The 24,674-nt window shown below is 33.7% G+C and overlaps 3 protein-coding genes across 16 annotated transcripts; all 3 read left to right on the top strand.

Annotated features, from left to right (window-relative positions):
• Positions 1-1,590: 1,590 nt before the first annotated feature.
• Positions 1,591-8,035, top strand: LOC123211318 (phospholipid:diacylglycerol acyltransferase 1-like). Its single transcript, XM_044629955.1, has 7 exons — positions 1,591-2,594; positions 4,018-4,240; positions 4,370-4,653; positions 5,256-5,583; positions 6,575-6,834; positions 7,104-7,596; positions 7,740-8,035. Exons 1-6 carry the CDS (start codon positions 2,137-2,139, stop codon positions 7,585-7,587), a joined length of 2,037 nt encoding a protein of 678 aa, XP_044485890.1. The 5' UTR covers positions 1,591-2,136; the 3' UTR covers positions 7,588-7,596; positions 7,740-8,035.
• Positions 8,036-8,825: 790 nt separating this feature from the next.
• Positions 8,826-16,549, top strand: LOC123211968 (polyadenylate-binding protein-interacting protein 3-like). 6 transcript variants are annotated; one of them, XM_044630963.1, is made up of 15 exons: positions 8,826-9,049; positions 11,194-11,357; positions 11,427-11,588; positions 11,737-11,870; positions 12,117-12,307; positions 12,619-12,796; positions 12,895-13,134; positions 14,011-14,141; positions 14,256-14,325; positions 14,453-14,486; positions 14,586-14,902; positions 15,044-15,190; positions 15,631-15,699; positions 15,792-15,857; positions 16,123-16,549. In XM_044630963.1, the coding sequence occupies exons 2-15, from the start codon at positions 11,216-11,218 to the stop codon at positions 16,153-16,155; spliced, it is 1,914 nt and encodes a 637-aa protein (XP_044486898.1). In that variant the 5' UTR covers positions 8,826-9,049; positions 11,194-11,215; the 3' UTR covers positions 16,156-16,549. The 6 variants fall into 6 exon arrangements, 5 of the variants coding, with proteins under 5 accessions (XP_044486898.1, XP_044486899.1, XP_044486897.1 ...); XR_006501490.1 differs by having other exon boundaries at positions 14,580-14,902; positions 15,546-15,699; positions 16,126-16,549; XM_044630964.1 differs by having other exon boundaries at positions 8,828-9,049; positions 14,020-14,141; positions 14,580-14,902.
• A 2,800-nt stretch (positions 16,550-19,349) lies between these two features.
• On the top strand, positions 19,350-24,011 carry LOC123210336 (nuclear transcription factor Y subunit A-3-like). Of its 9 annotated transcripts, none has more exons than XM_044628625.1 (6): positions 19,350-19,627; positions 20,858-21,190; positions 21,549-21,658; positions 21,734-21,808; positions 22,927-23,100; positions 23,225-24,011. In XM_044628625.1, the coding sequence occupies exons 2-6, from the start codon at positions 20,881-20,883 to the stop codon at positions 23,600-23,602; spliced, it is 1,047 nt and encodes a 348-aa protein (XP_044484560.1). In that variant the 5' UTR covers positions 19,350-19,627; positions 20,858-20,880; the 3' UTR covers positions 23,603-24,011. The 9 variants fall into 9 exon arrangements, with proteins under 9 accessions (XP_044484560.1, XP_044484561.1, XP_044484557.1 ...); XM_044628626.1 differs by having other exon boundaries at positions 19,370-19,556; XM_044628622.1 differs by having other exon boundaries at positions 19,370-19,556; positions 20,788-21,190.
• Positions 24,012-24,674: the final 663 nt, after the last annotated feature.

Here is a 24,674-nt window from a genome sequence, read left to right as displayed (position 1 = left end):
TATTTTTATTATCAGAGAAATTTTCTCTCACAATTTTGACAATTACAATTAAAGAGCAACTGCTCTCTTATCATATCAAGATGCCAACACTCATCAAACTAATAATTATTGTACTATTTTAAACTTATATAACCTTTATTATTAATGTGATGAATTCATAACAATGGGAAAGGAGAGGGACGTTTGATACATACTTAAAAACACTTAACAACACATCTAATTACATTGTTAAACTCCACATACAATATTTGTATTACATCCTAATTATTGTATAATTGTGCATTGTTCAGATAATAACAATATTGTAGATATAAGTTATTAATCTTTTCAGCTAAACCACGTAAAAACGTTTGTCTAACTATTTTATTTTATTATGACTTTTCATTTGCACCAAAGTCTCTTAGATTCAATGTATTTCTGGTTGATGTAAATTTTCACGTAAATAATTTGACGCTAGAAGGAGATCCTCCAAAAGGGTTTTAACAAATGTAAAAATATGTCTAGTAGCAAAATTAAAAATTATGAGATAAAAAATCCATACCCATGGATCAAGGGATTTATTACACATATAATTTGTAAAAAGAAACTTATACCTATATTTGAAGGCTTTACCACACAAAATTTCTTTCTTATAACAAAACTTGTTTGCACACATAGAGGCTCAATGATGTCAATGAGCATGTAAAGGTTATTAGGTTATTTTATTGGTGTTAGCCAATGTGATTAAGTGAGTGTTTATGTGAATTTAGATAATTTTTTTAGATTAAATTTTCTCTCTTTTAATGGTGGTAGTAGGTCAAGTTGAGGGAATTATGAGAGAACTTCTGATTTATATGAGACATCTTATACTCATAGTTCATATTAGTTACACTTTACCCCCTAGTTTTTGGATAATTGCACTTTGATCCAATACCTTTGATTTCTATCAATTAAAACATACATGATATAAAATTATTACAATAACCCCAATACACATGTGCATATTACAATTATTTTATTAACTACCCTTAAAAATTATAAAAAAATTGTAAAAAAAAAGTGAAAATGCCCTTCTACAACGTGCATGAAAATATGACAGGGGTTAAAAACAGGTGAATAATTTTCAAATGACACCATTTCAATATAAAAAAAATATATATATACCTGTTTTATGTGTGTATATATATATTTGATGTGTGTTATTATGTGATTAGATAATTTTGAATTAAAAATAATATAATACCTAATTAAATAATAATATATATAAATATATATTTATTTATATACTCGAAATAGTATATATAATATTGTTATTTGAATATGAGCCATTTAAAACAATTTCAATGGGACGGGTACTAAACTAGGCCCAGCTTTTTCCTTTTAGCCCGTGAAAGAGCCCATGGCCCAGCCCATTTAATTTAATTCATCACCACAATGAAAGGAAAAATTGAATCGTTTCAAGCGTGGTGATCCCACGCTTTTCTCGTCTCACTTCCCGCGTGATAGACGCCGCCACTGTCATCCACCTTACAACTAACAAAAAATCACCACGTGTGCTACCTGGACCCACTCATCAATCCAAAGACTCACCCGCCAATCAGCGTCACGCTTCGAATCTCACCTGCCAGTCACCCCAGCAAGTCTTGCCCGCCAACACTAATCATTGTTCTAGACCCCGTTTGTTTCCCCAGAAAATTACCCCGATGATTTTCTCAGAAAATTTTTCATTTCGAAACTCCACCACTTCCAGCACGTTCCTAGGTTTTTTTATTTCAATATTAATTTAATTCAGTTTTTTTGAAATCTCTGTCGTTACTTATGTATAGTATTTTTTCAAGAAAACGAAGTAAGGGAAGGTTTTTTTTTTTTAATCTCTAAAAGAATTTACCGCAGTCGAGTTTGTTGACGTGCTTGTTTATTTAATTAGTTTATTGTCGGTTTCTCGAGAAATAAACTGATTGAAGAAGTTTTCTATTTCTGGAGAAAGAAACAGAATTTAAACTTGTTCTTGTTGCAGTAGTTTGAATGAACAAAAATTTTACTTTTTTGAAGAAACTCGAGAATTCTATTCGGAAGTCGAACTAAATAACGTCCCGCAGTTTTCCGGGAAAATCAAGCTTATTTTCCCGTGAAACAGACGGGTCCTCCAAAAAAGAAATGTCTTTTCTTCGCAGAAGAAAACAAGCCACGATCTCAGAGCCAGAGGCCAATGATTCAGAGCCAAACATAATCGAAGAAGATGATAAGAAGAAAAACGTCGCTAGAAAAGGCAAAAAAGCGCTTGAAAGGGAAAAAACACGGCCGAAGAAATGGTCGTGCATCGATTCGTGTTGTTGGTTTATTGGTTGCATATGCGTGACGTGGTGGCTTCTACTGTTTTTGTACAACGCCTTGCCGGCTTCATTTAATCAATTCGTCACGGAGGCGATAACGGGGCCAGTGCCGGACTCACCGGGCGTGAAACTAGTGAAGGAGGGGTTGAAGGTGAAGCATCCGGTGGTTTTCGTGCCCGGAATCGTGACTGGTGGGTTGGAGTTGTGGGAAGGCCATCCTTGTGCTGAAGGGCTGTTCAGGAAACGCTTGTGGGGTGGCACTTTTGGTGAGGTCTATAAGAGGTATTTGATATATTTGTTGTTTAATCATGATTTGTTGATTGATTGATTTTGTGGTTTGTTTTATGATTTTTATTTGGTTACGTGTCTGTAATTTTGTTTGATTTGAGTTGTCAACGTCAGTCTCACCTAAGAAGAAGAGTATAAAGGGTATTTATAAGCTGATGGTGTTACTGCTGAGAATGGTGGATGAAAAAGGAGTGTTTTGGAGTTGATTTTTGAAGACCATTTTGATTGTTGTATGGGTTGAAGATGAGTTTTAGAGGATGGATTTCGAGTGATTTGCACATTTGTGATTATGAGTTTTGTTGGGAGGCTTTTGCCTTTTGGGGACTTTGCTGGTAAGTTGGTCTTTTTGACCATAAGGTTTTGTGGGGATAGTGAAGAAAATTTTGAGGCATGATGTGGGGGTAAATAGTTTGGCATGATGAAAAGACATATGGTGTTTGGTTTGTTTAAGAACATAAACATGATGAGAAGTGAATACAAAGGTAAACTGCTTTGTAGTTTATAGTGGATGGACTAGAGTTTGGTTGCTTTGTTCTGAAGTTTTTTGATTGAAATTGACCTTTTTTCAGAGGTCAGGCTGAATCTGGTTATAAAAATCTGCCTCGTTTTGATAATCCTGGTGTAAGAAAATTTTATACAAGTTATCTTTCAACTACTTTCCATTTATTAAAGCAAAACATATTCCACTTCATTATGAAGCAACTTGCCTTTTGAATGAGTTTAAAATTGAATTTTCTTCATGGTGGTTTTTTAATTACTTACATCAACCTTTTGATTATTTATCTTTACACGCTTAAAATGACAACATAACATAAAAGTAGAATAAAAATAATAATGGTAATAAAAGCATCACTATATGTGAAATTCATATTTCTCAGCAGCATGTGTTTAAGCTTCTGGTCTCTTACATGGATTATCTGATTGTACAATACAAGTGTGGAATTTACAGCTGCTTCCATTCACTTAATATAGTGAATATTATGGATAGGAGTGGATTCTATAAATCCTGCCAAAATTTGGTTCAGTTCAATAATCGGTGAATATTATAAACCATTTGTCAAAAATGAAAGATGTTTTTGTGGGGTTCTTATAACTACTGTGTATTACAATTAAATGATAACAGAATATTAGTGGGAAAGGATATTGTGTTAAAAGTTCAGCTGTTTATAAATTATCTGTGCTGATTCAACTTTCACGGTGAAACTTGAGTTCAGTTTTGTGCAATTACCATTACCAATCAATATGATGGTTATGAAATAATCCATGAATAATGTTAGAGATAAACTATTTGTGTTGTATTCTATTGTTGTTGACATTGTTGGTTTCTTTTGCATGTTAGTTGTGTTTCCATTAACAGCTACAGTTGTTGTATCTAATATTGATGGGCATCTTTACATGATGTGATGGATAATTGCAGACCTCTATGTTGGGTAGAACACATGTCAATGGACAATGAAACAGGACTGGATCCTCCTGGTATAAGGGTCAGGGCCGTGTCTGGGCTTGTGGCTGCTGATTATTTTGCTCCAGGTTATTTTGTTTGGGCAGTTTTGATTGCTAACTTGGCACGTTTTGGATATGAGGAGAAAAACATGTATATGGCTTCTTATGATTGGAGACTCTCATATCAAAACACTGAAGTATATCTTCTCAACTTGAATTTCTTGTTGATCTTTTACAATGCCTCAAGAATTCATTGAATTTGCACTTGCTTTTTTCATGGATTACTTGCATTAAACTTGTATCTTTTTTGAACTCAATTATATCAGGTAAGGGACCAAACACTAAGCCGCATTAAAAGTAATATAGAATTGATGGTATCAACAAATGGGGGGAACAAGGCAGTTATTATTCCACATTCTATGGGTGTCTTGTACTTCTTGCATTTTATGAAATGGGTTGAGGCACCAGCTCCAATGGGTGGTGGCGGTGGACCTGATTGGTGTGCTAAGCATATAAAGGCAGTGATGAACATTGCTGGACCATTTTTAGGTGTTCCAAAATCTATAGCGGGGCTATTATCTGCTGAAGCCAAAGATATTGCAGTTGCCAGGTAAATATCCTGAGATCCATTATGTCCTTTATATTTGATTATTCAATCTCATGTACCGCTGTCAGCTATTTTCGTGGCTGTTTTTCCACAATCAACGTCTGCAACGCACACCCACAGATTTATCTAAAAATTTTCTTATGTTTTCAGTGCTAAAGTGTTGATTTTGTTTATCAAAAGTGTGATTATTGTTTTATTTATGATGGTGCTTAGCTACACCTGAATTTTTGCAATCTTAGTTAAGCTGTTTGGGCTCTAAGTGAAGTTTATAATTGAAGTTGTGAAGTGTAGTGTTGGTGTTTCTTTTTATTGGATAGTATCACGAGCCTGGTTGTTCTAGAATGGTTGTATGGCTTTGAAATGAATATTTGGATGATTGTCATTTTAATGAGATACACACTTTTGGCTTTTGTTCCTTTCTGCGTACTTTTTAGCTTTCTTGCTTTCTTCTAGTGTTCATTCATGTCTACAGCTGGATGCAAATCAGATTTTCACAATCCCTATATTTAGTTTTCATTCTTGGGATGCAAAAATGGTGTCTCTTATTTGCTAATAAGCATGCTATTTTGCACATAATGAAGAACTAAGGATCTGTCAAAATGCAGGGCCATTACACCAGGCTTTCTGGATAATGATTTATTTCGCCTTCAAACTTTACAACGTGTAATGCAGATGTCCCGCACATGGGATTCAACCATGTCAATGATACCAAAAGGTGGGGACACTATATGGGGTGGCCTTGACTGGTCACCTGAAGAAGACTATGCTCCTAGCATAAGAAAGCGAAAAAAGAATGGCACCCAGGATGTGAATAAAGAAGAGAATGGAACCATGGCTTCTCAAAGAAGGCTTAAAAACTATGGAAGGATTATATCTTTTGGGAAGGGTGTAGCAGAAGCACCTTCATCCGAGCTTGAAAGAATTGATTTTAGGGTAAGGCTGGGGTATTAAATTATGTTCTAGTAGACTTCAAATTTTTCTTGGTGGTTTCAATACATGTTAAGAGTTAAAATGTTTTCAAGTTTGAGAATTTCCAGAGCAATTTCCCATTAAAAAAAATTGAACATTTGATACTCAAAGCTTGTATATTTTCAGTTTCAGTCTTAGATGCTAAGACTTCTGTAGCTCTGGACCATTTGTCTATAGGATGGTGAAAAACCATTTGTGTTAAAATTCAGTCTATATTTGCGACTTTATTCAGAAGACTGCTTTACTATATGCAGATGTGCTATGATATGTTTTTGTGTCTCTGACAGGGCTGGATTCGACCAAGCTGGCTAAAGTTTGATTGACAGTTCGGCTCAACTGAGCCCGAAATGCTTAGTCATGGAACTCAAGCTCGAGCCATGGCTATAAGAAATTACTGAGCTCAAGCCATAGGGGGCTCAGTATGGGGCTCGAATAAAAACAAAAATTTAACTTTAAAAAATTATTTTTTAAAATTTATGTTCTCTAGTAATAGAAACATTGGAGGGAAGTTGAGAAAAGGAAAGAGGAAACTTTTTTAATGGACGAAAGGAGTTATTAAAGTTTCTCTTTGGAATATGAGATTTTTGCAAACCTATTTACAAAAATCCTACATTGGGAAGAGAAACTTTAACAACTTTCACCCATTAAAAAATAAGCTTCCTTTTTCCCTTTATCAATATAATTCAACTTCCCTCCAATGATTTCTTTTATCAGATATTATAATTTTTTAAAATTAATAATTAAAAGCTTGGCTCGAATCCACTCTGTCTTTGGTATACAATTTTGTGGGTAGTTTTATTTTCTTTACTGGTGCTGAGAAATCAGTTTACTTTGTTACTTGTCTATTTGTATTTTGGCTTATTATTACATAATTGAATATTCTCTGTTCTGAGCTGTGTTTGGCATTGCCTTTGTTTTTCATTGAGTTTATTTGTTTAGCTCTGTCATTTTACAGGGAGCTTATAAGGGTAGTAGTGTTGCAAATACTACTTGTCGAGATGTGTGGACAGAATACCATGAAATGGGAATTGAAGGAATCAAAGCTGTAGCTGAATATAAAGTTCACACGGCTGGATCACTTGTAGATCTGCTGCAGTTTGTTGCCCCAAAGATGATGGCACGTGGTAGTGCTCATTTCTCGTATGGGATTGCTGACAATTTGGATGATCCAAAATACCAACACTTCAAATATTGGTCAAACCCCTTGGAGACAAAGTAAGAGTTTTAGTCCTTCATATTTCATTCACTAATAATGTTCTGCTTTGATGTTCTTTCCTGGCAGTAGTTTTAAAACAAAGTAGTTTATGGTAATAATACACTCGAACCTTTGCTGTATAAAATCCATTCCACTAGACTGGTAACTTAAAATTCCTATATTATTTGATCTATTTATTGACTACTGTGATTCGTGGTGAAAATTCTAAGCAACATATAAGTGCTTATATATTCTGAATGCTTTGGTTTCCATCTCTCTGGTTTTTCAGGTTACCAAATGCTCCGGATATGGAAATATTTTCTGTGTATGGATCTGGCTTACCAACTGAAAGAGGTTATGTATACAAGTTCTCTTCTTCTGCAGAGTGCTACATTCCATTTCAGATTGAGACTTCAGCTAATGGTGAAGACGAAGATTCTTGTCTTCAAGATGGAGTTTATACCGTTGATGGGGATCAGACTGTACCTGTTTTAAGTGCAGGATACATGTGCGCTAAAGGTTGGCGTGGAAGAACCAGATTTAATCCTTCAGGAATTCGGACATTCATTAGAGAGTATGATCATTCTCCTCCAGCCAATCTGCTGGAAGGTCGAGGCACTCTAAGTGGAGATCATGTTGATATAATGGGAAATTTTGCACTAATTGAGGATATTCTAAGGGTGGCTGCTGGAGCAACTGGAGAAGAATTGGGAGGTGATCAAGTTTACTCTGACATCTTCAAGTGGTCTGAGAAGATCAAATTGCAACTGTAATTTCAAGGGGTATGCACTTTTCAGATAGTTTAAACTAGTTCTTTGTTTCCATTTATATCTACTTTCAGATTTTAGCATCAGATGTTGGACATCAACCCGCCCTCAATTTCTCTTCAGTTGGCTTAAATTCTTGTCATATCTTGAAACTGCAGCTTGGAACTATTGACTGCAAATTTTTTGGTGGAAATGGACTTCTCCAGACAATTCTTATCAGCATGGATTCTCTATGGCTAGTCAGCGGATTTCATTTTGTAAACTTTGTTGTAATTCTATTAGCTTGCAACAGCTCATCTTATGGATGATTTTTCTTTTTCTCCCACTGTTCGGTTCGCGGGAAAAATATACTTTATAGGTTGTTATTATGCAAGCATATCGAAACAAAGCATTGAACACTATTATGGTTATGGGTTGATTTTATGATAATATTCTAGCCTTTGTCCTTGTGTAACCATTTGAGTGAGTAACATGCTCGTTAAGAAAAGACATTCAAACAATATGAAATGATGCATTTTCCTTGGTAGTACCCCTTTTTCAGTCCGTAAGTTTCCAAATCCTTGTAAACCTATACTTCTTTTGCGAGAAAACGTCAGAAATTGTCCTTCACTGTTTAAACGGACGAAAGTGGAGGAAATTTATCTTTATAAACAAGAATATTTTCAAAAACACGTCATTTTGTTAGTTTTGTTACAAGGCCCAAATGTTTGATTAATTATATAATATTCTATAAGATCGTTTGGTTTAAAGAATTTAAAAATTAATTTGATAATCTATTTTTTATTATTTATATTTTTTTATTTTATTTATCAATAATAAAAAATTATAATAAAATATTGACATTTTCATTTTTATATCTTAAAATATTATTAAAATAATTTAAATTTTATTATAATTATATTATAATTTATTAATTTTTAAAATAAAAATAAATTTATTTTTAATTAATATAATAAATAATATAAAAATATTTAAAAATAATTATATTTAACGGTATTTAAATAAAATAATTTATTAGAATTTTTTTATTACCTTTAATCAAACATAATAATCATTTATATTTATCAAATTTTATTAAATGTAGTAATTATTTATAATTAATGATTTTTTAAATAATTTATTTTTAAAATAATCTTTTTATTTTAATAATAAAATATTATTCAACTCAATCGTTTTTTGGATATTTATTGAAAAGTCATCTGTCAAATTTTAGCTCAATTCCATATATCATACACCCGCACGCAGAGGATTAATCTTCTTGTTCCTTACATAATTTCTCACTCTGTCCGTCCGCCATTTCCCTTTTTTGTGTTTTTCTCTGGATCACAGCGACTCCTCTCTCTTATTGCCTCGTGATTCGCACGTGATCGTCGCTTCCGTCTAACCCTATCCCCCCCAAGTCAAAACTCCTCTCTTTTACTCCTAACTCACTGCTTATTTTCATCCCTTCTTTTCCTTGCTTATTAAGGTACGCGATCGAACTCTTTTTCTAGTTCATTATTCCATTATTTTTACCTTCTTGTTTAGGAGTTTTAGACTTTTTCTTTTCCCTTTGTCTTATGACATAGATTTGTTATTTTTAATAGAATTAGAAAAATTAGGGCTTCTGGGGCCGTCGAATTTGATTATATCAATGTTGAACGTCATGAAGATAGTGAAATATGCGTTCTGCTTGATGATTTGTTGTTATTGTCGTTTTAAGTATTTGGGATATGTCGTTTTGGGCTCTGAAGTTATGCATGTAAGTACTTGGTAGTTGTGAGCTATTGGTGTACGAGAAGAGTGTAATTATGGATTGGGATTTAGCCGGAGATACTATTCGTAGCATGTTTGAGGACGATGCATGATGTAGTTCTTGTGTAGGACCTTGCTGCCTTGAAGATATTTATTTTTTAGTTTGGGTAGCTTTTCCTGGGCTACTCCATAGAATGCCATTAAAGAGATTGTGTTCTGTTTGTTGGTTGAATAATGAAAATGTTCTTTTTGGGGTTCATGTTGGATTAGTTGAGTAGTTAGCCTGTGGTTGTTTTGGCTAAGTTATAAGTATTTGGACTATGTTGTTTTAGGTCATGAAACTCTTTTCAATGTGATTTGGTGCTTTGTAGATGCTCTTTTTAGGTAAAGAATGGAATTCTGCTTTGGGGTTCTTGACCACATAAAGATAATCTTGGTAGGATGTTTGAGGAGGATCCATCAATCTGGCTGCAGTTGTTTTGGATTTTATTTGAACCAATGAGATTGTCTTAGTGTTGGGGAATGCTTGGAATAGTGTCTTAGTGTTGGGGAATGCTTGGAATAGTGTCTTAGTGTTGGGGAATGCTTGGAATATTCCAGTAGGATGTTGTTAAAAGAGATTTCTGTTATGTTTGTTGGTTGAAATTTGAAAGTTTTCTGAGGTTAAAGGGCTTATTGACTGTCTCATTATGTTTTAAGTGTTTGGGTATATAATTTTAGGTTAGGAAGGTGTTTTCAATCTGAGTTAGTTACTTGGTGGCTATTGGTCTTACAGAGAGTTATATGTCATTTTCAGTAGTGAAGGTGTTTTCAATGTGATTTAGTCACTTGGTTGCCATTGGTCTTTGAGAAGGAATAAAATTCTGGATTGGGATATGTAGCTGCATCGAATATTCTTAGTGGCTTGTTTGAGGAATATTGATCAATCTGCTAGTGTAGGTTGGATTTTATTTGAACCAATAATATGGATTGACTTAGAATCTTATTTTTTTAAGATACTTATCTATTGGTTAGTATTTGGGATATCCACATCAATGCTTTTAAAGAGATCTGTGATCTGTTTACAGTTCAGAAGTTGAAATTTTGTTTTGAGGTTAATTGAGTGGTGAACCATTGGTTTTTTCCTCGTAGTCTGGTGTTCAATTGTCTATTTGGTAAAATGCTAAGAGTTTCTGACTTTTAAGGATTTTAGATTTCAGCCAGAGGCAAATGAGTTGGTTCATGGATTACTGGGTCTGAAAAAAATGAAGGTTGAGTTTCTTTTTCAAGGTTTTGAGCTCTGGTCTATGTTTGGTTTAGACTTCAATGGTAAATGATTCACCAAACAGGTTTGGAGAATGAGGTTATGCTTGACTGAAGAGAACTTGGATTTTTTAAGCATTTTTCAATTTTTGCATACTTTTGGACTATTTAAGATGAGCAACTAAAGCATTTAGAAAGAATAGAAATGGGCCTGCAAATGGTTGCCTGAAATTGTTATTTTAGTGGCTGTCTGATGGACTTGGTTTAGTGTTATGTGCTATATTTCCTCAGAGATTTAGTAATGTGTCTCATGACCTATTGTTACTTAGGTAGTTTAAACTCTAGTGAAATTTAGTGACCATCTTATGACTGTTGCTAAACATTGTGGTCAACTTAATTCCTTGTTCTTTTTTAATGCCTATTTAGAACGATTAGGTATTTCAGTTAGATGGTGCCATTGCTTTCTCTTTCCATTAAAATATGTTTTACACCATCTGACTTTATTACTTGGTTTTCTGTTAAATTTTCATGTGTTCATCTAATATTTACATCTGTTGCATTTTTTTTCGAGGATCTACCCTTCGGTGCAAATTAGTAGAATGTCTTAGTAGTGATAAAAAATGTTTTTTACCATAGGTTCTGGAGGCTTCTTGTGCCGATGATGAATTCGCAACAACTTGTGCTCCCCAAGGTCACTGCTAATGGATTTGGCCGCAGAAGAGGTGAAAGAGAAGGGGGAACTAGGCTGGAGAATAAATTGCCATCAGGAAAATCAAACTCTGCTAGAGTGACAAGTACAGGTAATCTTCTCATTAACTGAAATGATTTAAAAATTATATTTCCTTTCTTTCTAATGGCAGTTCCTATAGGTGCAATGAGTGGTGGCAAATTTGGAGTTTATGAGAGCCCTTCCCACGATCGGTTATTATATGTGACAACAAGTCTTATTGGACTTCCTGTGGATGTCCAGATGAAAAATGGATCAATATACTCTGGAATATTTCATGCAACAAGTGATGAAAAAGAGTTTGGTATGTTCTCAGGATTTTTGTTTAGTCTGAAATCATGCTTCAATCATTCTTTTTATGAATTGGTATTGATTCCTTACTTTTTCTATGAACATAAAATTCTTTAGTTTTACTATTGCTTTCTGAAGAATCTCTTGGTTGCGAATATCAGGAGTTATATTGAAAATGGCTCGCTTGACGAAAGATGGTAATAATCCACGAGGACAGAAAGCGGAGATTGTTAGCAAGGCACCTTCAAGTATTATTGTTATACCTGCCAGTGAACTTGTGCAAGTCATAGCAAAGGTTGTGCTGCATTTCTTATGTGCACAGTTTTCTGTTTTGAATATAGTTTTGATGAATGATATTTGCTTAAGTGGTCCATGAATATATCTTTTGAAATAGAATATAAATGTTGCACCTCTTAAATTGCAGCAATATCATAGTTAATTGTTATTTATTCTGTGGTAACAAGAATTATATGTAAGCCTTTTGTTTGCAAATTATCTAAATTTATGTTCTGTTTATTTGATCATTTGTTGATTATTTTAGGAAGTTGCTGTAACTAGGGATGGAATGGCAAGTGAGCTACAACAGGAAAAACAGCATGAAATTATGATAGATTCATTCATTTCACAATCTCGCCATGCAGATGGAGAAAGAGAGCTAGAACCATGGATCCCAGATGAAGATGATCCACGTCTCCCTGAATTGGAAAATACATTTAATGTCCCTTGGAATAGGTTATTATAATAACTATTTCTTCTCCATGTCTCTTGGTAATCGTTCGACTGTCTGAGATATCTTGATCAGTAGGATCATTTCCTAATCCTTTAAATTATTTCCACCAGCAACCTTCAATTTACTGTGTTGGAATGGTTTTTTGTAGTTAATCATGAAAAGTTGGAGCTGAGCTTAGTTAAGTTGAATATGTTGTGTCTTAGTATATTATTTTATTTTAAGATTTTTAAGTTTCCTATTGGAATATCTATTCTTGTTATTGTAATCATATGTTGCATCAATTAGCTTAATTTTTATCTTGATTTTGTATTAGGAACTGGGATCAGTTTGAAACAAATAAAACATTATTTGGTGTGAAGACTACTTTCAATGAGGAACTTTATACAACAAAACTTCTGAAGGGTCCCCAAATGAGAGAGTTGGAGAGAGAAGCTATGAGGATAGCCAGAGAAATTGAGGCTGAGGATACTCAAGATCTTCATTTAGCAGAGGTGAGGTTTTTCCTAATGGCATTTGCTGTCTCAAAACTTTTATGTGATTAATATTTCTTGCCAAACGCTTACATCTTCTCATGCACAATGTTCAACAGGAAAGAGGCATGAACCTTCACGAAAATTTTGATATCGATGAGGAGACCAGGTTTTCTTCAGTCTACAGGGGTAGTGCCCTTGATGATAGTGGATATGAAGAAGATGAGGATATAATGTTGGATTCATGCAATGATGAAACCTTTGGTGGTTCATCTGGTTCTGTGAGCCAGAGACCTGCTGATTTGACCAGTGGGAAAAGATCTGAAGCAGCTCAGTTGTCTTCTAGCTCTTCACTAGTGGTAGTTCCTCAGTTGATAATCTCTTTTTCTGGAACTTGTGTCATAATACTTGGCTGTTTAAAACTATAGTATTTATTGAAAATTTTCATCCGTCTCTGTAAAATACGGTGGAGCACTGTGCCTTTTTTTCTTTCAGCTGATTAGGTAGGTGTGTTGAAACAAAGTCACTTTTCTAAATTAGCATGTATAGTGGATTTGAATGGTAGGTGATTGCACACTATAACACTATGGCTTTTAATGTTGTTGCATATGTAGTGCCTGGGAGGTTTTTGTAATCATTACAATGGGGTGAATTTACAAATCATGTTTTACTTTCTTACATATTATTTTATGTTACAAAGTGAAATTGCTATTGATTTTTCATATGAACTACAGAGGAATAGTATGTATTCTTCATGCAGATATATATTATAAAGAATTCCATATGAAGTTGTGCAAAGTCTCTTCCCACTTCAGTAAATGCATAGCTCATCCCTGCAACATTCAGTTGTATTTCAGAAAGAAAAAAGTGTTCCATCTGTTTATTGAGGTTACTGTCCTATAATGCTGGCACTAGACTGCATTGCCATATTTGAAAGTTTCTTGCAATATCTTTGTTGGAAAAATTTACTTTGACTTTACAAAGCTGCTATTTTGAACATCATTTATTGGCATTCTATGTTGCAGAAGCAATTGTATTTTTAGAGTTTGCACCCTAATGGTTATTATTGTTTTTGAACAATTAAACTTTTGTTGACAGAGATCCAAATATTTTTTGTGAGAAAATTATTCTATTTAGCAAATTATGAAAGATATTTGTAACTGTGCTATCTGCCTTTTCTTTCAAGGCTCTTTTTGATCGTCTTCTTATCTAAAGAGAGTTCTGCTTTCTTGTAGGTGAAGCAGGAGGAGGCACAGTCATCCCACTCTGGTGCCGCTCCACAACACTCAATTTCTTATGATCATGCAAGACAGATGGCATCTGAAATTCCACATAAAAGTATTTCTACTTTGGACAGTGAAACAAGGTTTTTATTTCTATTCTTGTCTCTTTGTTGATTACATATTAATTACTAGTCTATAGAGTGAGATTTATTCCATGTAATCATGTGAGAATGGATTTCGACATTTGAATCTTACAGGGTCCAGGAGAATTTGCTTAGCGAGCATGGAGCAAATAATGATGTTAAGGAGTTTTTGGATAAGCATCTGGTGAGTATAACAATTAGTTTTGCACATCTCCTGGTGGAAACTTGGAGGTGGTTATTTAAGTCCATAAACATTAGTTGCTTATAACATTCTCGGTCCTTTTTTCTCAATTGCTGGTATTTTAATGTAGCTAGCAGAGGATGCTCAACTATCACAATCAGAGGGTAAGGGTGTAGTTTTTATTCATAAGGCTGTTATATTATAACTGCTTCCCCAGGAAGTTTGCAGTGCTTACCTTGGGGCAATGTTTCTTGTAGATTCAGACTCATTAGAGGGCAACATAGATGGTTCTGATGGAGTGGGACTATCTGCAAATGCCTCTTCATATGCTCCATCCTGTGCTCCATCAAAGAGCAATGAAAAGACAAGTTCACCTTGTGAACAACCGGAGGTGCCAGCACCTAGTAAAGCACCCAGTGAACCACAATCTATAAATTCTCATGGAAGACCTGGTAGTTCTGTGTCATCCAATTCTGAATGTGCAGTTTCTGCCTCAGCTTCTAGTGGCCCTGGTTTATCACCAAGCTCATCAGTGGGTTCTTTATCTTCAGAACGATCAACATTGAATCCCCATGCCAGGGTGCTATTCTTATTCTGGGTTTTGTGTGATCAATTGACTTCAGTGTTACTAAGACTAGACAACTTCAATTTTTTTTAAATATGATCTCTTCTTCAATTTCCTTTTTCGCTAATTGGATATTCTTCCAAATGTGGGTATCAGGAATTTAAACTCAATCCTTACGCAAAGAGTTTCGTCCCATCTCAAGCGGCTGCTAGGCCCCAATCCCCTGTCACTGATAGTCCCTTCTATCATCCACCTAATGTATCTGCAGTACCACATATACCTGGCATGCCCGTAGGTTTTGGAGTAAGTACTTCTGTACTATTTGGTTTATTATTTTACCCTCTTTCTGAGTCTCAGCTAAACATCATGAATGTTTTGGGATGCATTATTTCAGAGTTAAGCAATCTGAATTGTCAATTGATTTGGTAAAATTCCTAAAGCAACATGATTAGGTGATACTGTGTTTGGGGATTCACTTGTAAGTTAGAAACAATATGTTTTCATTGATTCTTTTCCCTCTGCCCCTTTCTCCCGGATAATATCAGTTCCTATTTATGTTTCTTAGCATCTTTTGAGTAATAACTACTACTGTTGACTATTTATTTATCTTCTTTTAGCATGTTTTGAGATTGAATTTGCATTCTTTTGTTGAGATTAGCTTTTAGCATTTGGTCCAACATGTTCGTAGTTGTGACTGACTTCTGTATCTTTTGCTGATTGGACCTGCTTTTGCTGGGCACCAGCCTGTCATGTACAATCCTCAGGTTGCCATGCAACCACCCCAAGCCTTTTATCACCTACATGGACCTCAGGTAGGACATGGTTTAAACATTTTAGGCTGTTTAGGGTTGAAGTTAAAGGTATTCATCACACGATTAAATTCATGAATTAATCTAATTTGCAGTATGGACAGCAGATGGTTGTTAGTCAGCCCCGACCACTCTTTTATATGCCGACCTACCAGCAGCCTGTAAGCAATTCTTACCCTGCTGTGAACATTTTCATGAGGCACTTGCTTGCCTCGCTTCCCTTTTATCTCTTATTTAGCACGTGCTTCTTTGAGGTGCTGAATGATTTACAAATTTTTCTTCATGTCCTGAACTTCTTTAAACTGCTTTTTTTTCCAGTTTGAAAAACTATTTCTTCTTTTTTTAATGATTCATTCATAACATGGTGAGTGAACTGACTAAAAAGGTACTTGCAGCACTCCTTAATATTTGAACACTTTGTGTCAACAGGAAATGCCATACAAAGGACGAGAATTTTAACCGGTTTATCAGCTGATTATATTCTTGGAGCTCTGTTCTGTGCTGCTTGCCAAGGATGAATCTTTCTAGACTTATTTGAACAACAATTTTCTGGGAACAAATTGCAGCCTCTGGCCGCAGAAGTTTACCAAAGAATTGTGAATACCATATCGCGGAGAGATTTTCCTTCATTATGGGATATAATTCAGAGAACTCTATATCCTTCACCCTGTTAAAGCTCTGTTTTTTTTTTTTTTGTGCTGTAATTGTACTCTTCGTTCTTTTTTTCCCTGTTTTTTTCATGTCAAATTAGTTTGGAATAATTCAAAATGGAAAGCAACTGTTGCATGTACCCTGATTCACTTCTCATTATAATTTTTTTTTTCTAAATTAAAAAATTGTTTTAGTTCCTAGCTGCTGCTGCTATCTTTTATTTATTTTGGCTTGAGGAAAGTGAAGTTAGAGCAGTCCCAAGACATTTTGGTCATGGAGAAAATGCTTTCATTGCTAAATTTTGTGACAATTCTTCAAATTATATAATTTAAATATAATTACAATTATTCAAATGTATTTGTTAATTTATGGCCAAAGCACTATTTCTCACCCAAAGTGTCTTCTTATCTCAATTTCTCATTTTTTAATTTTGAAAATTTTATTTATCTACTCATGGATAGTTAAAATTAATGAAATTTTAACCTTTTAAAATTTTATTTATTTTTTTCCCTTTAAACTTTAAAAACTAATCATTTCTTTTATATGTCAAGTTTTAAAAAATGATATTTTTTTTTTAGAGTTTAGTTTTTAAAATTCGACGCCATTTTTGATGCCATTGTAGACGGTTTCTCCCTCTCAAAGTTCTTTTCTTTTTGGCGATCTCTCTCTTTTTAACTGAATGCTTGATCGATATTAAATAATACTGAAAACACGAAAAACTTTGTCAGGAAGAGGAAGCTTTTCATCTTCCTAGAAGATGACATCTGGGAAGACGATCGTCTTCTTAGACAAAGAGTTTCATCTCTCAACAAAGCTTTTCATCTTTTCAGATGAGATTTTTGTCTGTTAACATTCCAGAGGAGGGGAGAGACCATCGGAGCATGGTGATGTATTGGAAAATCTTTTTCATCAGCGATGACACCAGATTTAGTGTTGGGAATTGAAAACTAAACCCTTGGAACGAAAATGCAATTTTTTAAAACTTGACATAAAAGAAAATTTTTAGTTTTTTAGGGGGAGAGAAAAATATTAAATTTTAATTTATTTTTAATATTATAGATGAAAGAACAATTTTATTTTTAAAACTAACAGACTTAACTTTTCATGAGTAGGTATTTAAAATTTTCATAATTAAAAAGTAAAAACTTAAAAAAAAAAAGAATACTTTGGGTGGGAATAAGTCCTTTGGCCTAATTTTATTTTATTTTTTGTGTTTTAGAACTTTGAACCTTGTAAATGAACCATATTAGGTTATTTATATGATTTTAATCAACATTTTGAGAGTTATATAGATACAACTTGTAGAATGAGAATGGATGAATGAATTTTGTCCTAATATAAGACTCCCAATTTCATAAAAACGAAGGAAAATTACTTTTCATTCCAATAGACATAAGTTTGTCTACTAAGCAAATCATATCTATTTTAAAAATTCGAGAATTTCTTGATTTCAACAACATTTTTTCTAAAAAATCTTATGAATTATTAATAACAATAATTAAATAATTAAATATAAATTTAGATACTTAGATTCGGAAGTTTCTCATTGATAAAAAGAGTTAGAAGACTTGTTATGATTAAAAATGTTTGATTATATTAGTATAAATCTTGGAGTGTTGACTAAAATCATACACACCCCAAATCAAGTTAATTTAGTTAATTTCCCATTTGATAAAATTCTTGGTTTGTCTCTTGATCCAATACCAGGAAGGGAAACAATAGAAATTTTTGGTGCCATCAAATTAAAATAATACTCTGTGACCATAGAGCCAACAATTCATTGACCTGTTATTAGTCTTATAGAGTAATTATGGTTATCATTGGTGGCTTTAATTATTTACTAACCAACATAAGACTATGAATTCTTCCAAGCAATTTTCTTTTTGACAATGAAATCTCAAATCCCTGCTTTTGTATCATTAAAGAGAAGACCTGATTTGGAGATAGAGGGTAGTTTTGGAATATTAGAATTAGAAAGTTGGAGGTTGAAACAAAATATTTATGATTAGAATAAAGGGCTAGGTAATTTTCTTAGGAAAATGTCACGGTTTGGGGGAAAATTATTAAGTGGATAAAACACTGAGAGATGATGGAAAAACACTAATTTCATCTTTATTTATTTAGAGATGTTAATGGATTAGATCGATCTTATATGATTTAACATAAACTAAACTAATTTATACAAAAAAAAGTGAATTATATTAGACTTATAAATTTAACAAATTATGAGATAAGAGTCACCCAAACCAATTTACTATGAGTTATGAGGCACGACTAAGGTCCATGCCCTAAGCCCTGAGCTTTTGTTCGATCAATTTGACATAATGGGCCACCAAATGATGAATTTTGATCAGGTTTAACACAATTCGATTTGATCCAATAATATTGTCTATTTCTATTTTTCATATATTAAACTTTCAAATTTGCTCATGTGCAACTTTAATTTTGGTAGTTTTTTTTTTTTTTAAGAATATGCAAAGAAATTTTTTAAATCTTCATCAAATTTGGTTAGATTTACTTGCCTTTTAAACAAGAGATAGATTTATTATCAACAAATAGCAGAAAGAATCATAGAACAATCTTACCATATGGAACCAGATTTTTCTTTTATTATTTTTTGAATTTTGGAAGTGAAGTTGTAGAGGAGTGTTCTAAAACGTGAAGGTGCAACAGAAACAAATATATTCATAAATAACTTACCAAAAAATATATATTCGTAAATAATTACATAATATATGACCAACTCCCTTCTGAAATTTTCTTTAATGTAGATAAATCTAAGAATTTGCAAAATCAATGAAAGTGATGTCACGCTCAGTGGAGGTGCGCGTGGGGGAGAAGTTCAGGTGAAAATTATATAGGGACGGCTGAGGAAAGAGTAGTTAGAAACTTATGGGAAGAAAGAGTGTAAGAATTTATTACAAAAATTTATGATTCGGGAAACCTCCCAACAAGACAAAACTATAATACGGACAAAACAACTCAACTCAAACTCATGTAATCTGTTTTTAAATAATATAAATAAACTAAATAAAATGGTGCAGGGGAGTAAGTGAAGGTGGTGGAGATATTGAGTTAATGGGGATTGTGGTGGGTTGAGAAGGTTTCTGTCTTTTCTCAAGAGGGTGTGTTGTTTTGAGGGGAAAAAAAAAAAGCCAGTTTTTGAATATAAAGTTGAGAGCTTTGAGGGAGAAAGTTGTCTCTGAAAGGTTAGAAAAATACCCATTTATTATTTATATTTATCAATATTCTCTGCTACTATTGGACCATTTCTTTGAAGGTATAGTCTTTTTCTTGGTTCTCTCTCTTCTGGGTTTGTTTGTTTGTTTTTTATTATTTCATTTCTTAAATTCATGGTTGGGAATCTTTGGAGGTAAAGATAGAGATGGCTTTGAGTAAGAGTTGTTCTTTGCATGATTTGGTGATTTATGAACTTTGTTGTTTTGTGAAGAATCTATGTGGGATTCAAATTTATGGGTTAGTGTTATTTTGAGATTTTACTTGCGGGTTTCGATTTGCATGTATGATTTGCATTCCATTTTTGGGTTCTTATATATGTGCTTGGTGCATTGAAATATTGGAAAATCCAAAGATTTTTCAGTTTCTTTTTTGGAGCATGGTATATATAAGTTTAGTTTTGATTAAAATTAGTTAGTGTTCTGTTTTAATCTATCTGGTTAAGTTTATTTGTTTCAGTTTGTTAGTTTGTGTTTTCATGCATTGACCAAGTCTCTGTTCTTTGCATGGCCATTTTGTATTAAAAAAAAAAAACAGATTAAGTGTTAAGGAATTAGCTTGTGTAGTGATTCATGGTATTAGAACATTAAATAAGTCTAAGGAATTAGTCGGCTGGAAAATTTCTAATTTGCATGTGCTGGTATTAAAATTCAGAAAGTATTACTTGACCATGTTTTCAAAAACTCATTTGAGGCATCTTACAGTAAATCTTGTTAACTAGTTTGGGATCTGTGGAACAATAACAAATTCACGGAGCATAAGTTGACTAGAACCTTAAATTATGAACTGCAATCATTCTTTGATAGTGTCAATGTTAGAAATGTGCATGATTGATTTTCTTCAAAGACAATCAATTTTTCTTCAGTGCAACCTTCAGATCTTATTGAAACTGTGTTGTCCATCGCAGGCTTTGGTGAAATTTTTGTTTCAATTGCTTCCCCTCCCTTGCCTCCCTTCCTTTAATTGTAATAAAATTATTCATAAAGCTCTCCGGGTTTCCTTTTGTGTTGTGCTAAAGTTGAGGTCTACTTTAGTGGTGTATCATGTGATTTCTTAATTAACTTTCAGTACAATTTACTTTCTGTATATGCCCCTTTATGATTCCTTAGTTCAAGGTTGCAAGTCTTTCCATGCTTATGAAAACGTTGAAAACTTTAGTTGCAGTTGCTTTCTAATTTAAATGTAATGTTTGTTAATTGTCAGGTTGGCTGAATACTAGCGAACAGTTTACTCTTTTATCTTTGTGAAGATTGAATTTAAATTTTCATTTCAGTCTAGACGCTTGACTGATAGTTTATGAAAATGCAAAACTTGTGTAAGCAAAATTCTGGTGGAAGTTCTACCCACTCAACATCATTGTATGATGTGAGCTACCCTTCATGGGGGAGCTCAACTGAGTCATGCGCTCAGCAAGCATCCATGTCAGAGAGCTTAAGCTTGAAGATGGGCATTCCTCCTCAGCATTTTCTGAGCCCTAAGCAGTTGAATTTTCAACTTCAAGACCGGGATTCATCATCTACTCAATCATCTGGTCAATCTTGCCCAAGAGAGGCTTTTATGAAACATAGCAATCCTAATGGACAAGCTACAATATTGGCAGTATCAGGTTAATAAATGAATTCTCAGTGTTTCTTATTTTGGTGTTTTCTCTTTTAATATATTTATAAAAGATTTGCTCTTATCAAGTTGCTAAGATCTTAAATATGCAACTGGGTTTATATTATACATTGACTCTTGTATTTGCACATCTATTTGCCTGCAATGATTTAACTTAAAATGCATACTGAAGGATAAGGAAAAGAGTAGTGACCTATATTTAGTAACAATTAGTTGGTAGTCCCATATCTCTTTACTTGGCTTTAGGTACTAAACTATCATGCTATGTACAATCTTTTGCTGTTTTCGGTCTGTTTTGTGGCATGGGTAGACATATGTCTAATTTGGCCCTTTTGATTCTTGCTCAGGAGTTAATGGAACACATGGGAAACCTTTTGGAACTAACACAAAATTTGCCACATCAATGGGACCTCAGGATTTTCTCTTTGCTCCACATATTGACAATAACCATTCAGTTGTAAGTTAATACTCATCTGTGATATGCTGATTGTGTGGATGACATGAATCTTATGCTCTGTGGTTCTTATTGCAGGATCCCATTCAACTCCATTATGTTGAACCATACTTTGGTGGCTTATTTGCTCCTTTTTATGGGCCACAGGCTATGGTAAGCACCCTGAAGTTTTGGATGTCTTTATCTTAATTTTGGGTTGGCTGCAGGCATTAGATATAGTGCTAAAGTAGATATTTTATTAACATATATGCAGCCAGAACTGAAATTTAGTTAAATTATATGCAATCAAAGGTCACTTGCTTACTAAGACCTTGTGTTCACGAATAAGTGAGAGGTCCTATTTTCCTTTTTATATAACAAATCAAGCCTTTTCCAAAAAGACATCCAATAAATATATCATATGTTGCTTCCTTTTTAATGCCATCCACTTAAGCCTATATGGAAGATATGAAACAGATGTCAGGTCTCGTTTTATGCTCAGTGCCCTTCAGATTTCTTAGCTTCCTGAGAATATGGCTTTTAGATAGGATGGAATGGACAAAAAGGGATTCAAGTAAACAACCCAAGTAATTTAGTATTAAGGGTCATTTGTGTTTGCTAAGGGGGCGCTTGTGATCTTCTCTCTCTTCTTGTGTTAAAGTCTTTGCTTTCTTGGAATTCTTTGTTGTGGGAGAAGAGTATCCATTATAAAACTGCAACGCCTTGTGATTTCTTCGAAGTCTTATCTAGATCACCCTTTTCACCGAGCAGCACCTTCCTAGGCATCATGCTTACTCAATTCTTTAAATATTTGCATCAAATGTTTTGTCAACTCTTTTGATTCCTCAATGTCCAGAGGGGAGGATTGCTCTCTTTCATGATTTCTTAATCAATATATTTTCCTTTGCATCTCACTTTTTCCTTATTCTCTCCATTTTTTAATTATGTTATTAATTCTTTTAAGTAGGTCAGTTTTCTCTATTGCTTTATGAAGTCTTAGCCTTCTGGAATCAATGCAAAATGATCGTAAACTAATTGAAATGGTTCTTGTCAAGCATTTATAACTGCAGAATCCAACGATTTCTAGACATCTTATTAAATAGCATATATGCTTGCAACCCTATGAAGTTGCAATTGTTGGTTTTTGATGTAGATTCTGATTTTCATGTCCTTGAATCAGTTTCTCTATCACTTGCAAACTTATTTAAGCTAGGCCATTTTTCGAGTGTGACTATACCACAATGTGCCTTCTCTGTTACCCTTTTATGAGATATGTCTCTTTCACATGTCAGCAGATTCATCCTCCTCAAATGATGGGAATGACTCCAGCTCGAGTGCCACTGCCTTTGGATACTCTTGAAGATGATCCTATTTATGTCAATGCTAAACAGTATCGAGCGATTCTCAGGCGGAGACAGGTTCGTGCCAAGCTTGAAGCTGAAAACAAACTCGTCAAAGGCCGCAAGGTATGTGATCTTTCAGTTGTCCATTCCCTTGTGCTCCACCGTTGTGCAGTATGATGGCATGTCGGTATTATTGTTATTTAACAGTATGATATTCTATAAGAAATGCTGTCTTAAACCTTTATAGCCATATCTTCACGAGTCTCGTCATAAGCATGCATTGAATAGAGCTAGAGGATCTGGCGGGCGTTTTTTGAACGCAAAGAAGCTCCAAGAGTCTGGGCTGACAAGTGACAGTGTGGATACGTCAGGCTCCACAGAGTTCCTCTCAACTGGAAATATCTCAGAATCTGAAGTTCATCCTGGATTCCGTAAAGAAGCTGCTTCCACCACATCCTGTTCTGACATCACAAGTAAATCCAATGGCGAAGACATCTTCCATCAGCCAGAATTCAGGTTCTCTGGCTACCCTCCTCACATTGGCAGAAACACAGTGCAGGGTTGCTCAGCTGATATAAATGAAACTGGGCACCTGCACCACCTCCTATCTTCTGTTGAGAGGTGAGCCGAGCACCGACCATTGCAGCAGTCCGGATTTGGGAGAATGCAGCTGCTACCATTTGATTGGGAAGTCATCCTTGGCTCATTTAGTTTTACTCTCTTTTTATGTGTTGTGTTGCTTCTGTCAAAAAACAAGGACAGTGGAGTCTGATTTTGGTCTGGTTAAGATTTTGGTCTCAGCCGACGCAGGAAGAATGGACTAATTTTGTGTTGCATTAAACTAGTTCTTATGTGTTGTTTTCATTAACAGACAAGTTATGTCTCTTTGACATGTTCTTTTTATGGATTATATTTCACTACGATATTCATCAACTCCAGACGATGATATATTGCAGGTGAGATTATGAGCTTTGTCAAATTTAGTTTTGTAATTTTGGCTTTATTATATGTTAAGAAAATATTTGTTGTTTTTAGGATTGATCCGAATTTTTTAAGTTAGCTTAAGTTTAGATTGAATGAATTAAGTTTGTGTAAATCTAAATATTCGAAAAGAAATTGGTTTCGGCTAAATTTATAATTAGATTATTTTCAAGTTGCATCTTCCTGTTAAATTGCTGGGATCCCGGTCATTGTTTTATGATATTATGGGCGTTTGATTTGAAAAATATTTTATTTTTAAAATTGAAAGATTATTTTAAAATATATTATTTTAAGGATTATTAAAATTGTTATATTAATTAAAAATGATATTATTTTTGTTATAAAAAAATAATAAATAAAAATATAATTATAATAAAATTAAGATTATTTTGATAATTTTTTAATATTTAATAAAAAAATGATAATTAGATAAATTTTTATATTATTTGTTATATCACTATTGATAATAAAATATTACTAAAATTTTTTATTATTTATAAATCAAATAATAATAATAAAATATATATAAATTATCAAAATAATCTTTAATGTATATGAAGAGCCCCTTGGTATATTAGACAAATATACTGGCTATTTATGTAATTTCATGAATTTTTCTTGGCCAAAAGTCTATTTTCTATCAAGATTGGTTGAAATGATAAATTCTCGTTACAAGGTCAAAATGGTTTACGTCAGCAACTTCAAAGCATTAAGAT

This window comes from Mangifera indica, chromosome 3 (assembly GCF_011075055.1).
Source record: "Mangifera indica cultivar Alphonso chromosome 3, CATAS_Mindica_2.1, whole genome shotgun sequence".
Lineage (NCBI taxonomy): Eukaryota > Viridiplantae > Streptophyta > Magnoliopsida > Sapindales > Anacardiaceae > Mangifera > Mangifera indica.
This window is presented reverse-complemented; position numbering and strand designations above follow the sequence as displayed.